We start from the raw sequence: 16,697 nt of genomic DNA on the forward strand, positions 1-16,697 counted from the left end.
AACAGCTCATCCTGTCCAGGTCTCTGTTTATACACTTACTAAGCCAAAGATGCTGATTCATGATTGCTTTCTGTTTAATCCATGTGGAATACCTGGTCACAATGGGTAAACTTGTTTTGATTTTGAAATACAACCAGCAGGACTGACATCTTGAGCTGCTTAATTAACTTTTTTGGATCAACATGTTCCTACAAGTTCTCTAAATGTTACTTGTCCCCACACTTGTACCCTTTCACTTATGCTATATTTAACATGAATGGTTAGATGCTTTGTTGAGGGAGGAACAATGTGTTCTTTTAACAATGGTAACAGCATCAAGTTGCATTTATGGAGCACTTAACATGTAAAATGTACAAAGACACTTCATAGCAGCATAATCAGGCTCTAAAAGTTAAACAAAGTGACTATCAGATACTGAGAATGCTCTTTAAGCTTTTGGAGGTAACTGTCATAGTTCCTAATGTCTGAGATAAGTATTAAAGGAAACAAATGTTTGTTCCTGTTTTTAAATTAAGTGGCCAATCCAAAATTCCATGGCAGTCATTGGTCTTCTGATAAGTGGAAAGTTGGTGGCCTCAATTTCATGCTGTGCCTTATTTTGACCAGTGGTAAAACTTACCAATAGATGCGCTTGAATCTTGTTGCAACCTGTTGGGGACAGCTCTAGCATTAGTTGACACACCATTTGAGGTATAAAGTTCGAGTAATCCTCTGCATGAACCTTGTGATCAAGCTATGCAGTAAGGGTGCACTTTTTTGCGGGGTCGGGGGGAGGGAAGGTTACATTTTTAGAGGGCCCAATAGAGAAGCACATTTGCAAAGCCACAATTTGACAATCCCCTGCTACTGTGTCCAACAGATGTGAGAGTCCATTTCCTTATTTGTGAATTTTGGGGTCTTGATTAGAAAATGTTTTCCAGGTAAAGCTACTGGAAGTTCTATAATAAAAGCAAAATACTGCAGATGCTGGAAATCTGAAATATAAACAAAGTGCTGGAAATACTCAGCAGGTCAGGCAGCATCTGAGGAGAGAGAAGCAATTAACATTTCAAGTCTGTGACCTTTCTTCAGAACTGGCAAAGTTTATAAAAGAATTCTAACTCTCCACACCCACTGCTTCTTTCTCCACAGATACTGCCTGACCTGCTGAGTATTTCCAGCACTTTCTGTTTTTAGTGGAAGTTCTAGTTTGTTGCCTACATGGCAATTTTCAGGAAAATCATGGCCACCAGCTTCGTTGAAGTGGAAGAGGTTTACAGAAATGGGTTTCTTCAAGTGAGAGTATCCTTCTAGTTGCTTAAAATGAACATCAATAAGTTTTTTTTGTATTTGATTCTAGGTGTTAAATAAATTGCATGATTGAAGTTCTGAAAAAAGGTCATCGACCTGAAATGTGAACTGTTTCTCTCTGCACTGATGCTGCCTGACTTCTAAGCATTTCCTGTTTTTATCTAAGTCACATGCTGCTTTTGTCTTTAGATTCAGTTGGGTTGCACAGAGTTGAAAATGTGAGTCACACAGAGGTGGCAGTCAGCCTTCACTTGTATAGTCCTCCCTTTGACTCTTGCAACTGCTTTGATCAAAGAACTGGATACAAAAAGAAAGTGAGAGTTACTTTTTCAAGCAAATTTGGAGAAATAATTCCTCTTGTAAGTATTTTGTGCATCTTCCAGTCTATTTGGTAGTGTAACTGGGGACAAAATTGTGCCTCGTCTTAAACAGAATCTTGTGGAATTTTCTGTATTTCCCAATCCTTTCTATTTGAGCTTTTTTAAAATTCATCTTACCACTGTACCCTGTTTATTTGAAAAATGAATGCATGAATTGATGCAACTTCCCCATTACACCCTGACAGGAAATTCCAAGGGGATGCATTCTTTTGGCATTAGCATTGTCGCATCAAAAATTGAAATGATTTCATGACTACAGATTTGGTGCCGAGCTTCTGGATCGATGTGGCACGAGACGTGTGCTGTGCAGCAACGTTGTCCGGTGCCACCACGCACGTGCTGGTGCTATTTTTAAAGGGCTTCATGCCCTTCCGTTAGATTTTAATGTTTAAAGTGACCAGGTTTGAAACATTAAAATAAAATTTTATTCACACATCCAATCTCCCCTCCCACACCTCCAATGTATAATCAGTTTATTATTAATTCCCCACCACCACCCCCCCCCCCCCCCCCCCAAAAAAAAAGTAAGTTTCGGGTCACAACCTTTTTCCCCCTCACTCCCCAAACTTTAGTTACTTTAACCTTCAGCCCCCTTCCCACCATCCTCTTAAATCGTGTTTTTTTTTTTTTTGCTGTTTTTCTCCCCCCCCCCCCCCCCCCCCCAACCCTGAAAATTTCACTCCTTCCCTTCTCCCCACCAGTGTTACACCTCGGATCTCCGAACGGTCATTGCGATGAGGTAAGTGATTATTCTTTAATTATCATTTATTTACTTATGTTAATTAGATTGTTTGTTTTTTGCTGAGAAGCAGGGGTGGGGGGCTGCCTCGAGGCCTCACTGCCACTGACAAAATGGGGTGGGGTCTTCACAGCATCAAGGCCTGTGGTAGGTCTCTCCCAAAAGGATTTTCTGGGCACCCCTGCCATGACCCCCGACGTCTGGGGGCTGGCAAAATTCAGTCCTCTGTCGAATGTGTATAAAGATTTACTGGCTAGAAACTAATTTTCATCCTGATTTAAAAGGAATAAATGGCAAGTTCAGCGCTTTTCCTCGGGGCCCTGATTTTTTTTAATGCTGATTTTCACTTGTTTACACCCATTTTTATGTTTCACTGCGTAAATGAGATTGATAGGATATTTGGTGTAAACCGATATCAGCAAAATGGATGTATGAATTGGTGTAATTTGGGTATAACCCCTCTTCCTTTTTGCTAAGGCAAGGGGATGCATTGTTCTAAGTGAGTTTGGGTTTGAAAGTTTCTTTTAATAGGACTCCTGCTGGGACTCTGACCTAGTCCCAATTCAGAAATAGTGAGACCAAGTTAGAAACCAAGATCCACTGGTTAAAGAGAATTGAACCTTCACTGCATTGAAACAGGATAAAACTACTGCAATATGGTGGAAGAAAATGAATATATTGGAATTGCTATGTAGGGAAGGCAACATCAGAACTTCTTAGTAATTTAACCACTTGATCACAGAGCTCTTTTTAGCTTCTGTGAATATTTTGTCATTTTTAAAAACCCAACATTTACTTAACTTTTGCCAAACATGGGCTGAGTTTTATCAGTCCCTCGGCGAGGTCGTGGTGGGGGTGGCCTGTAAAATCCTGCTGGGAGAGGCCCGCCTAGACCCCCGACTTTGAAAGTCCCACCACATTTTTCCACCAGCGGCGGGCCCTCTGTGGCCCCCCTGCTGCTCAGTGGCAGCACCCCAATTACCATGTGTAAAGCGCCACTTACCTCTCCTGATTATGTATCCCTCCGCCTGTCGCTCCACACTTCCCCATTTTTCGCTGAACAGGGGGCTGTCATGTGCTGTCCCATTCACGAAAATGAAACCCAGATGGGACATCAGATATAGGAGTACTTGATCACAGTGCAGGTAAATCTGGGATGATCGGGGTCTCAACTCTCTCTGAAAGGGAGGTGGGAGGATGTCTGAGATTATTGGAGGAAAAGCTCTGCAGACATGAAGGGAGGTATTGCATTCCCTCCCTCTGTAAACAGTGTATGTTCTGCACCATTGTGTGTGAAGGAGCACTGGCACTCTAGTCACCCTGTATGTGGGGAGGATGCCAGAAAAGGTGGGAGTGTAAAGGTTATCTGGCTGGTAGGGGCAATTGATGCAGCTGGTAGAATCTTTGTGGTCATGCTGTGCCACTCTGAGCTATGATGGGCAATGCCATGCCATGTCACATAGTTGATCCCCATGAAAGCACCTGATGTACCCATCAACACCTGTCCTGTTGGGAACCTTCAAATAAATGAAGGATACAACTTTATTTATCACATGGAAGTGGGTTTGGCTTATCCAAGATTGTGTGATCCGCTTCTCCTGAGGATCCATATGTGCCAAAGGCAAAATCAACAAGCAGGTGCAGCCCACGTAGAGGCCCCCGGTTGTGAGCAGCAGCCCCCAAGGGGAGCTCGCTACTATAGAGCAGAGCATCTACAGGTCCCGCATTAGACTGGTCAGTAAAATGAAAGCCCATGGGATACAGGGAAAGGTGGCAGGTTGGATCTAGAATTGGGTCAGTGACAGGAAACAAAGGGTAGTAATTGACAGATGTTTTTGTGAATAGAAAGTCGTTTCCAGTGGCGTTCCACAGGGTTCAGTGTTCTGTCCCTTGCTGTTTATGGTATATATTAATGACTTGGACTTAAATGTGGGAGGCATGATTGGGAAATTTGCTGATACAAAAACTGGCCGTGTAGTTAATAGGGAGGAGGAGAGTCATCAACTCCAGAATTATATCAATGGTTTGGTTGAGTGGGCAAAAAAGTGGCAAATAGAATTCAATCCTGAGGTGTGAGGTGATGCATTTGTGAGGGCAAACAAAGCGAGGGAATATACAATAACTGGAGGATATTGAGAGGTGTAGAAGAAGTGAGAGACCTTGGAATGCATGTCCACTGGTCCCTGAAGGTGGCAGGACAGGTAGATAGAATGGTGAAGGCATATGGATTGCTTTCCTTGATTGGCTGAGGTATAAGAGTACAGAAGCAGGGATGTGATGCTGAAACTGTATAAAACACTGGTTAGGCTGCAGCTGGAGTATTGCATGCAGTTCTGGTCACCACATTACAGGAAGAACATAATTGCTCTGGAGAGAGTGCAGAGGAGATTTACCAGAATGTTGCCAGGGCTTCAGCATGGCAGCTATGAGGGAAGATTGGATAGGTGGGGTTGTTTTCCCTGGAATTGAGGAGGCTGAGGGGTGACTTAATCAAGTTGTACAAAATTGAGGGGCCTAGATAGAGTAGACAGGACCGGTTTCCTAGCGGGGAGGTCGGTTACCAGGTTTAAGGTGATTGGTAGAAGGATTAGAGGGGACATGAGGAGAAACCTTTTCACCCAGAGGGTGGTGGGTGTCTGGAATGCACTGCCAGGATCGGTGGTGAAGGCAGAAACCCTCTTTTCTTTAAAAAGGTACCTGAACATGCACATAAGGCACTGTAACCTGTGGGGCTATGGACCAGGTTCTGGAAGGTGGAATTAGTTTGGGTGGATAGCTTCTTCAGCTGACGCGGACACGATGGGCTGAATGGCCTCCTGTGCTGTATTATGTTCTATGACCTATCAGTGTATGTCAGAGTGCCAGTGTCAGACGAGAATGCGCATGTACAAAGCGGTGGTGACACATCTGTGCCCTGCTGAACGATGACCTGCACACCATGGGTTTTGGTGGACATTCTATGCCTGTGGTCCTCATAGTGGCTCCTAACCTTGATGCCTACGCAGCATTTAAGGGCCCACCGGATACCTCCTGTGGAGTCAGTCAGCAGTGCACTGCAGCATCAGGGAGGTCACTGATGCCTTGTACCAGAGGGCCAGTAAGTATGTACGCTTCAGGAAGGACCCTACCACCCAAGCCCAGAGGGCCATCAGGCCTCCTACCAGGTTATTACCTGCAGACTTCACCATTAAAGGATTCATCACAATCTAGATACAGCTGGTATGTGATCACCAGAGATGCTTCATGCAGATGCCGGGACGCCTGGATCCTGTGCCAGTCGCAGCTGCCACTGCTGTTCACTGAACTGGCTCAGATGGCGGTGTGGTTTCTTGGAGACAAGGGCTGTCCCTTGCAGACATGGCTCCTGACACCAGAAAGAGACCCCAACACTGCTGCAGAGGAGAGATACAACACCAGCTATGGAGCTACAACAACCGCCTCTGAGCAAACGATCAGCATGCTTAAAGACTGCTCCCACTGCCTGGATTGATCTGGTGGTGCCCCTGTATAATGAGGCGCAAAGGCTAGCTCCTTTATTTGCTGCTTGCTGTGCTCTGTTCTACTACACACCCAATAGGGAGCAGGCCTGGCATAATGAGGAGAGACGTCAGCAGGATCCCTCCTCTGACTTTGACTATGAGGATGCTGAGGACTTGCAAGAGAAAAGCACATGGGAGGGCACCCAAGCTTCGCTTGCAGTGCGGGCAGCGAGCTAGGGATGCACGGCAGTGGCTTATCGGACAAAAACTCTCCACTCCATAGGAACCGACATGAGCCCTGCAAGGCACAGTGTCCTCGCTCACCTGCTATGCAACAGTCCACATCTGCAACATCTTTGTCTCAGTCCCCTAATGGTTTACACATTATCCATGTTACTGCATCCGCGGAGATGCACTTGAGTAATGGTGGCATGGCAATGACATTGGCCTTTAAGGAATGCCAATGTATGCAATGATGGAAAGGGATGAGACATTAGCAGTAAATGCTGGCACACGTCATTCACACTGAAAAAAAGACACATGTTGAACATTTAGTGATAAATGTATTTACTATGCTTTTGACACTCATGCATTCCCTTTTGTGTTATGTTTTGTTTACACGCTTGCGAGTGCCCCTTATTGATACTACCTCAGTGCTAGCAGCTAGTGACTGGAGGAATGCCACTGATCTGATTGCCCTTTGACTGTGGATGACTCTGGTGGCCGTCCTCTGCATGCACGAGGCCTGGTGGTCCCTGGCTAGCTGTGGGAAACCTGCGTCAGCGCAGAATTCTCCTCAGCTGTCACGGCTGCTGGAGCTTGGCTCACGGGCAGAGGGGCCGGCTACCACATTGGAATCACCTGGAGAGGGGACCCCAGATATAGCACACCGGCTCGCTGCCTCCATCTCAGGGCTCGTTCAAACCCCTCTGCTCTCCTGGGAAGGACCGGGGCAGGGACAGTGTCCATGCCCCTGGTCCCCCTCTCTCCTAACAGTCGCTGAATGGGTGCCACAGTAGCGGCAAGGGATTAGAGGTCAGCAAGTATTAATTGATTCTGACTCACCATGAGGGCCGCTGTTGCCTCAATGGATAATGCCAGGTGCTCATGCATGTGACACGGCAGCTATCATGGCCTGGTGGACTCCATCATCCGCTCAAGGCTGCACATGGCCTGTGGCATCTCCACCTGCTGTTGCCAGTACTTATTCATCAGCTCCAGCATGCCCTGTGCTGCTGACAGCAGAGGGTCAGCAGTAGCCTGGGGCTCAGCATGGACCTGGCCACTCTCAGCCCTCTGACTGTCAGGGGTCTCCGCCTCTGTCAGCTGCTCGGGCGCCTGTGTAGTACTTTCACAAGATTGTGACCCATGCTCTAAAGCCGAACGGATACCCACCGGGGTGGCTGTATCTGTGCTGGTGGAAGGTGCGTTAGTGTCATAGGATACTGCTTCCTCAGAGGATGGCTCTTCCTCCTGAGGTGTGCGAGGCTACCTGCGCTGCCGGTGTTGGCTCGTGGTTTGTACTGGAAGACACAATGGGAAGAGGACATTTCAAAATTAGAACAGCATTGCATCACAGAACTGAAATTCAACAATGATCATCGTTCAGATCAATCGGAAGTTTGTTCACCATGGACCCCGATGTCCAAATGAGCACGGCAACTGGCTTGCTGCTATCACCAGGGCTGCCGCCTCAGCATCCATGAGCATTTGCATTTATGGTGTGCCTCCACTGGTGCAGGATGCCTCCCTCAAATGAGTGAGCCATTCATGTAGGTGCTATTCTCAGAACTTACCCTTGTCTGGTGCTCAATCATATGTTGCACCATTCATGTCACTACTTTACTCCCTGCCCAACCTCCATTTCTTCAGCATGGCAATGTCACACGTGCCACTCTGTGGGTACACCCAGTTTGAGGAGCACTGATGTGAATTGGCACTTACTCTTGCAGTTCTTAGGCCGTTCATCCTTTTATGGCACTGTACCCAGTCGTGGCGGATGGCCACACGGCTACTATCCTCCTCTGCCCCCTCCAGCCAGGCTGCCTTGGTCAGGTGGGAGGGTCTCTTCTTGCCATTGCAGGGGAAGAGGACTTCCTGCCTTGCCCGCACAGCCTGGAGGAGAGTGGTCAGGCAGGCATTCTCCATGCAGGTAAAGTTGTCTTGCAAGTAATGGAGTGATCTCTGCAGTGGAACTACTGCTTTGTTCTGTCTTCTGTAGGTGCAGGCATAGCTGCTGTGCCGGCTGCCCTTTAAATAGGCTCCCAGTACATGACCATCAGCTCTGTCAACGTCCATCACGGTGCTGGTAATATTGGGGGGGGGGGGGAGCCGCCATGCATTGCCGCTATGTTAATGAGCCGACCCACACGAAATATTGCGGCACTTCCGTATTGCACGCAATAAAATTCAGCCCAAAATCTTTGTCTTTCAGTAGTAGTCTGAAAATCGAACCAAAGTGGAAGATGCAGTATATGTTCTTGCTCAATTAAATCCCTTTAAAACATTTCACTTTCATAAAGTCCTCTGAGAATTTTATAGTGTTTTTATGCATAAATGGAGATTTTTCTGTCTAAGCTGAGGCTCATTTAACTCTTGAACATTTCATAATCTTGGTATACTATTTTCCGGTTGAGCACACTTGCAGTAATACCTGGAAACCACCTGGCCCAATGAGAAAGTTGGTGGTTCCATTTTTAAAACTTCAGGTATTTGAATTAAATAGAGAGGGGGTGAAATTTTGGGTTTCCCAGTAAATAGATCAAAATGTACACCATGTCTATACCAGAAGTTTTAATTGCTCACCAAAAGGAGGGTCAGAAAAATACAGCTGCTCCAATGACTATTACATTGAGACTGTTTTGAACTCATTCTTATTCAATTATTCCCAATTTGTTTTTCTATGCTCTTGACCAACCTGAATTAGAAAATACTATATTTTTGCTAAAATATGCCATGAATCAAGGACTCCAAGATACCTGATATTTAGAATAGCTTATTCTAACACTTGTTGAATAAATACATAGTCTTGGCCATTTTGTAAAGGAATATTAACATGCAAATAAACTAGAATATTCAAAACTATGAAAACATCAAATTAGCTTTACTAATTGTTTTTCATGTGAGTTTAACTGGCCTCTATAGTCGTCAGACCTTATTGTTTGCTACTAAATCTGTAGCAGTACAATGAAGACATTGTTTCTTCTGCGTTGAGTAATTGGAAAGCATGATGGGTGGGTGAGTGGATCGAGGCAGAAGGAAGGAAGCATTGCACTTCCACAATAAGTCCATAAAACTTTTTTCCCCATTATACCAAAATGGGTTTGCAAAACGTTTAACCCAGTAGTTCAGTTTATTGACTAGCCAGTAAAAATTGTGATTCCGACTGCTATGTTGTGGACCATTCCTGTCTCTAGTGTCCGTGCTGTCAATGCCTTGCATTGTGCCATTAAACTTTAAACATTACCTACAACATGTGTAATGATGCAAAGTCTAACTTCAAATTACCAAACCCCTAAAATTTGGGTTATCAATCAGACTACATGACTATCAAATACCCTTACTTGTTTTCGCTTAATAAAGAATGAACACAGTAACCATGGGTAAGGGACTTTGCTCAGTTTTAGCCTTGTAGTTTTTAGGAAAACTATGGTCTAAACCACTATTGGCTGTTGAACTATTCATTGTAAATGAAAGGGAAAATCTTTAACAATTCGTAATGTATCAGGTTGTCACAGTCTAATTAATTTTTTGTTTTTATGATTTACAGGCAACGACTGTTCAAGAAAACAACTGATCAATTCATTAGAACTACCAGGCCAGCTCAGTGAAATTTCTGAATATGGCAGTGTAATATTGCAATACACATGAAGCTGTACATGACCTCATTTTTGCTTCAGGCTTTTTTTTGAGGAAGAAAGAGAAACATGCAATTCTGATCTGAACGATTTATCTCTTTGTCCAGTGTTGCATTTTTAAACACTTAATCTTTATTTTAGAGTCTGATTAAGCAAACATAACCAGGCTTTTTACACAAGCAGTCTTCATGTTTCATTTTTTGGCTTGGCGGTGGTAGCGTTTAATGTATTATCAAAATAGTTTGACTGTTTCAATAAATCTATCACTTGTTACACTTGTAACAATGTGCCAACGCTCTATGAATCATAGACTTTCTCCTTTTTTAATGCTAACTGAATTTCCTAGTGTTTACCACGTTATCATGGGCTGAAAATGCCAGTATTGTTCCTTCCTTTGGCATTTGGAGAGCAATTATTGTGGTTAGCATACATATTGGTAATAGAACATGGCTACCCGACGCAGACCTGATGACATGGGTCGGGTCTCTCTTCTGGGTCCAAAATTCGGGCTCTGGTTGGGTCAGCATGGACATGGACAGGGATCAGGAAAAACAGAAATCAGAGGTGGGGGGTGGGGAAAGGAGAGGAAAGAAACAGCTACAAGTTCCGACGTAAAGCACCCGAGTGAAATTAACCCAACTCCTTACATTCTGAAATCTATCAAGTCCGGGAGAAACTGACCAGCGCGGGGAAGATACCAGTAACTGCAGTAAGTACATCAACTGAGCTCTTGCTTTAATCTATACTTGGCCCAAGGATTTAAGGTTATCTGGAAATAGGGAGATTAAACTTCCTGACCTGAGTTCTCTGAAGAGATTTTTTTTTTTTTGTTAATGACATCGGAATTTGATACAGTTCAGAAGCTTGTTTGTTACATTGCATGATTTCCTGAAGTGGATACTTTTTTTTCCTGCGAGTGCTCAGGGTTGTGGCGCCTTCGCCTGTTTGAAATCAGTGGGTTTTTTAAAAAAACTTTGACAATTGAACACTGGTACATCAACAACTGGCACCTGTACTCGATCACTGGTCTAAAGTCTGGCTACCCAACCAAATCCGAATACATGGGTCGGGCATTTAAAAAAAATTAAAGGACTCTGGTTTGAGTTGTCTGTTGGCAGGTCGAGTTTTAATTTTATACCCGAGCCAGGCTTTAATTGGTAATGTGATAAAATTATACAATATATTTTCCCGTAACAAGGCTGCTGTAAATGTACTGATTTTATTGCAAACCTGTTGGCTTAAAACCTTCACTTTCACATAACAATGTCTAAAGTAATTAAGTGTGTATATATTTTGAAAAAGCATTATAGTTGTTAGATGTTTTGGTAGTTACTTCAGTAAACTGAACTTTGACATTTCTGTATACAAAGTGCATTTAGTTTGTTCAGGTAACTGACATAAGAGGACAGCTATCCATTTTGGTCTAATTAACTATTGGTAAATAATGGTGTGTGTATATACCTAAATAAACTCCACTAAATAAAAGCTGCCTCCAGACCATCCCCTTTGGTTACCAGAGAGGTTCATTGAAGTAAGTGATGTTTCAAGGAATACGGTGGGTAGGTTGTGTTTCATCTCTTGGCATTGAGGAAAATGGATGCTTTCACAATAATGCATAATCCTAAGTGCATTTTGCTGTTGCTCAAGGGAGAAAAATACTTTCTGTCTGAACATTGTCTTTTGGAGATTAATACTCACATCAATATTAAAGCTTAATTGTATAGAATGCATGCTGACTGATGGAAAATAAACTATAAAATGCAATTTCTAAATCAAACAAAACAACTTGGTTGTTGGTAATGACCTTCTGTTCTAAGAATGCTGCAGTTTAGAATTTGTTTTTTGTACACTATTCCATTGCCTGACATGCAAATTTAACTATTACTATGTTCAATTAGGGTAACAGGATATTGCTATTGAGCAGGGGCCAGTGATCAGCCCCTCCCTCTCCCCATGCTAGCCTCTCCATTTCTTACAATTTCAATTATCAGGTTTTTTAAAGTTTTGGATGAATATGAAATAGGAAAAGGCTTTCAACCGTTTTCTAAAGGTAGGATTGTTGATGGTTAAATTCAGCAAAAATCTGCTCACTGATGCACAATTTGGGTTCTGTCAGGGCCACTCAACTCCTGACCTCATTACAGCTTTGGTCTCAATATGGACAAAAGAGCTGAACTCCAGAGGTGAGGTGAGAGTGACTGCCTTTGACAAAAAGACAGCATTTGACTGAGTATGGCATCAAGGAGCCCTAGCAAAACTGGAATCAAAGGAAATCGGGGGGAAAACTCTCTGGTTAGAGTCATACCTTGCACAAAGGAAGATGGTTGTGGTTGTTGGAGGTCAATCATCTCAGTCCCAGGACATCACTGCAGAAGTTCCTCAGGGTAGTGTCTTAGGCCCAATCATCAGCTGCTTCATCAATAACCTTTCTTTTCCCTACTCCCCCCCCACCCCAAAAATAAGGTCAGAAGTGGGGATGTTCAGTACCATTTGCGACTCCTCAGATACTGAAGCAGCCCATGTCCATATGCAGCGAGACCTGGACAACACCCAGGTTTGGACTGATGAGTAGCAAGTAACATTTGCACCACACAAGTGCCAGGCAATGTCCATCTCGAACAAGAGAGAATCCACCTCCTCTCCCCTTGACATTCAATGGCATTACCATCACTGAATCCCCCACTATCAGCATCCTGGGGGTCAACATTGACCAGAAACTGCATTGGAGTAGCCACACAAATGTTGTGGGTACAAGAGCAGATCAGAGGCTGGGAATTCTGTGGCGAGTTAACTCCCCTCCTGTCTCCCCAATACCTGTCCACCATCTACAACGCACAAGTCAGGGGTGTGATGGAATACTCCACTTGTCTGGATGGGTGCAGCTCCAACAATACTCAAGAAGCTAGACACTTCCCAAGACGAAGCAGCCCACTTGATGGGTACCCTATATATCACCTTCAACATTCACTCCCTCTGCCAGCGATACAGTGGCAGCAGTGTGTACCATCCACAATATGTACTGCAGCAACTCAAGGCTCCTTTGACAGCACCTTCCAAATGCACGACCTTTACCACCTAGAAGGACGAGCAGCAGATGCATGGGAACACCACCACCTAGCAGTTCCCCTCCAAGCCACACACTATCCTGACTTGGAACTATATCACCATTCCTTCACTGTTGCTGGGTCAAAATCCTGGAACTCCCTTCCTAACAGCACTGTAGCAGTTCAAGAAAGCAACTCATGGCCAAATAGGGATGAACAATAAATGCTGGCCTAGCCAGCAACACCCACGAATGAATTAAAAAAAAAAAAAATCCTAAGGATCATATTAACTTGCTCATGAGAAAAGCAAGACAGTGTTCCTAAAAAAGACTGTTAAGTCAGTCTTTGGGTGGAAACATTTTAAGCAGCTTCTAATCTAGAAACATTTTTTGTCATGTGAATGAGCTGGAGCACTGCTATATTAAACCATGGAATAGTTGACACATTAGATTCGTCACTGAGATGAGCTTCCAACTTTAACCATGACATTCAGGACTTAACCAAGTAAAGAGCAGTAAATGGTGTGGAGGGTAAAGTCAAAGCAAATGATAATCCAATCCCTTCAGTGTCTCAAAAGTAGTATTGCCAATGTTCGAGAGCCAGTCTCCTTGTCTGCTGCAATTGTTGCCTGATGAAACCTTTAAAAGGAGAAAATTGGGTAAAGCACCTTTTTAAGTTTTTTTTTTTTTCTCGCTTGATATTTTTCTTGCAAATATGCAACCTTGAAGCACATTTTGGGATTAAGCCACTTGTCTGTGCCTTAAAATACTCAAATGAATTCTCATCCCTTGAAGTGATTGCCTAGCATTTTGTCACTAAGGCCAGTTTGTAACATCTAGTAAATGCAACATAGTCAGTCCAGAAAGCACTTTAATGTGGTTTAACTTTAAACGTAGCAGTGGATAAATTTGAAAATAGTACTTAAACCAGTTAGTGAGTCTGTTAACAACAGGAAATATAGACTGTATCAGATGTTTTTGTCGTTGTACTTTTACACTATCAAGCTGGGGTTGTTCTCAGAGCAGGGAAGGTTAAAGGAAGATTTAAGAGGTATTCAAAGATCATGATGGGTTTTTGATATTTTCTCTAAGTTGCAGAAAGGTCAGTACAAAGAGGACATTTGTTTAAGGTGATTGGTAAGATTCAGAGGCAACAGGAGGGAACACATTATTGCACAGCTAGTTGTGATCTGGATTGCACTGGCTGAAAGGGTGGTTGAAGCAGAGTCAATGGTTACTTTCAAAACAGTTAGATAATTACTTCAAGGGGGGAAAATTGCAGGGCTGTGGGTGGAAAGGCTAGGGAGTGGGACAAATTGGATACCTCTTTCAAAGATTAAGCATGAGTTGAAAGAATGACGCCCAGAAAGAGGCCTATGATTTGTGCACAAACTTGATATCTTAATTACATCACAATCCAGTTGCTTCAAGTTTATTTTGAGATGACTGCTCTGCAAGGGACCACAGCAATCGGTCTTTACAAGAGAGTAAGGTATTGTGCAAAAAAATGAGAAATCTTAACGTGATCGTGCTGCTCTGTGATAAACTGATCAAAAAAGTGGAACTGTTATTGATTCTCTTTTCTCCCTACACCCACATGAAGACCTAAGCATCTAGTTTGTATTTAAGGAATCATTAATTTTGAAAATTCGAGTCAAAAGCTGATGTCACTCAAAGATTAAAATCTAGTTGCTACAATGCTAGAAATGTATTTTTCTTTCCCAAAACTTTTGTGAATTAGCACTGCTTGAAGATGACTGTATTAAGAATGTGGCCCAGCTGGCATGTGCTGCCTTGCTCATTTGTATACAATTAGGTGGAGCAATGAAAGTGGTAAGGAATGTTCATTAAAATTTTCTGAATGTTGCTTTGTTTGTGAGCTATGAATGACTTGTAAGAATTAGTATCTTTATGAATCAGTTCCTTGGATAAACTTTTAATAATCCTTTAAATTGTTAGCCATGATTTACCGCGGAGCAAGATTGTATGCTTTAGTACAAATTGCTGAGTGAGTGGAATGTGCCTTTGGTCACAGACATGCTCTGCAATGTAACAGTCTCTGTAAATAACAGTTAAATGCTGACTCTCTCCTCCCCAATACCAAAGATATTATGACAATAAGAAACTAATCAAGCCTATAACAAAATAATAGCTCTTTGTCCACTTGGTTTGCTAACGGTAACCTAATTAATCACCTTATTTGGGATAAGGTTAAGCCCAGAAAAGGGTATAAAAAGTAGACTCTCGAGACCCTTGGCGCGCATCCCGAAGAGGAGAAAGAGAACTGAGATCAACAGAAAACCTCAACAACCAGCGCCACAGCAACTGGGCTTCGACAGTCCAGGGTTCGACTGAACCAGCTATAACCTATTGCCGATGTTAAGTATTATCATTGTGTGTCTGTATGATTATTAATAAATTTACTCAATTAAAGACAAACTCTTGTACTTGTATTGGGTTGTGAGCAGTCATGATTCCAGGTCCATTTAAGTGCGTTAATTCTAGTAACGATTCTGTTAAGAGGGAGGAGCACAGCCCCAGGAACGGAGGTTCAAAAAGCATGCTAAATCAGTAGTAGACTGAGAGGGGAACACAGCGGGAGCAGCAGGAGTGGAGCTAAGGGGGGAAAAAAAAAATCAGTGTGACATCACGCTGATGTCAATCGAGAGAGAGCAGGGAAGAAGCGACCTATTTGGTGAGTATCTTGAAAGTGATTAAGGTCCATTCTAATCCTAATGTTTAAAACCGTAAAGGAACTAGCGGTAAGCTTAATAAAATATATTAAAGGGAAATAAAATAAATTGAATAAAATAATTTAGTTAATTACAACTTTAGATTGTAGTGGGTAGTGTTTGGAGTAGAACAAGGCCCCTAGCATAATTAGTTTTTAATTAAAGGGAGTAACTAAGTAATCTAAAGATGAGTCATGGCAGGAGATCTCACACTCATGTTCCCTCCTGCGCTATGTGGGAAAGCAGGGACTCTTCCAGTGTCCCTGATGACCATGAGAGCAGGAAGTGTGTCCATCTGCAGCTGCTGACTGCCTGCATTACAGAGCAGGAGCTGCAGGTGGATTCAGTGGAGCATCCACAATGCTGTGATCATCGTGGATAGCACATTTAGCGAGTTGGTCACACTGCAGGCAAATGCTGCAAAGGCAGAAAGGGAATGGATGACCATCAGGCAGAGTAGAGGAAGGCAGGTGGTGCAGGAGTCCCCTGTGGCCATCCCCCTCTCTAACAGATCTACTGCTTTGGATATTGTTGACGATGGCTCAGGGGAAAGCAGCAAGAGCCAAGTTCATGGCACCATGGGTGGCTCTGCTGCACAGAAGGGGAGGAGGAAGAATGGCAGGGCTATAGTGATAGGGGAATCAATTGTAAGGGGAACAGACAGGCGTTTCTGCGGCCGTTGTCTTATTGGTGCTAGGGTCAAGATGTCTCTGAGCGGCTGCAGGGCATTCTGAGGGGGGAGGGTAAGCAGCCAGTTGTCAAGGTACATATCGGTACCAACAACATAGGTTCAAAAGAAAAAGGGATGAGGTCCTACAAGCTGAATACAGTGAGTTAGGACGTGAATTAAAAACAGGACCTCAAAGGTAGTAATCTCAGGATTACGACCAGTGCCACGTGCTAGCGAGAGCAGAAGTAGCAGGAGATATTAGATGAATATGTGGATGGAGAAATGGTGTAGGAGGGAGGGATTCAATCATGGGACACTGAGGAAGGTGGGACCAGTACAAGCTGGACATATTGCATCTGGGTAGGACTGGGATCAATTTCTGTGGGGGTGGGGGGGTGGTGTTTGCTACTGCTGTCAGGGAGGGTTTAAACTAGAATGGCAGGGGATTGGGAATCTGAGCAGGGAGACAGAAGAGGGGGAAACAAAGAAGAAAAAGTGGAAGGCAGA

At 43.6% G+C, this 16,697-nt stretch overlaps 1 protein-coding gene across 1 annotated transcript in view; it reads left to right on the forward strand.

Annotated features, from left to right (window-relative positions):
* Positions 1-15,241, forward strand: part of LOC137369145 (cysteine dioxygenase type 1-like) — a 66,573-nt gene extending 51,332 nt beyond the window's left edge. Inside the window, exons 4-5 of the mRNA XM_068029868.1 lie at positions 1,480-1,649; positions 9,658-15,241. Coding sequence (XP_067885969.1) covers positions 1,480-1,649; positions 9,658-9,684 — 197 coding nt within the window. The 3' untranslated portion in view covers positions 9,685-15,241. The remainder of the gene's footprint in view (positions 1-1,479; positions 1,650-9,657) is intronic.
* Positions 15,242-16,697: the final 1,456 nt, after the last annotated feature.

The sequence above is a fragment of the Heterodontus francisci genome, chromosome 4 (assembly GCF_036365525.1).
Source record: "Heterodontus francisci isolate sHetFra1 chromosome 4, sHetFra1.hap1, whole genome shotgun sequence".
Lineage (NCBI taxonomy): Eukaryota > Metazoa > Chordata > Chondrichthyes > Heterodontiformes > Heterodontidae > Heterodontus > Heterodontus francisci.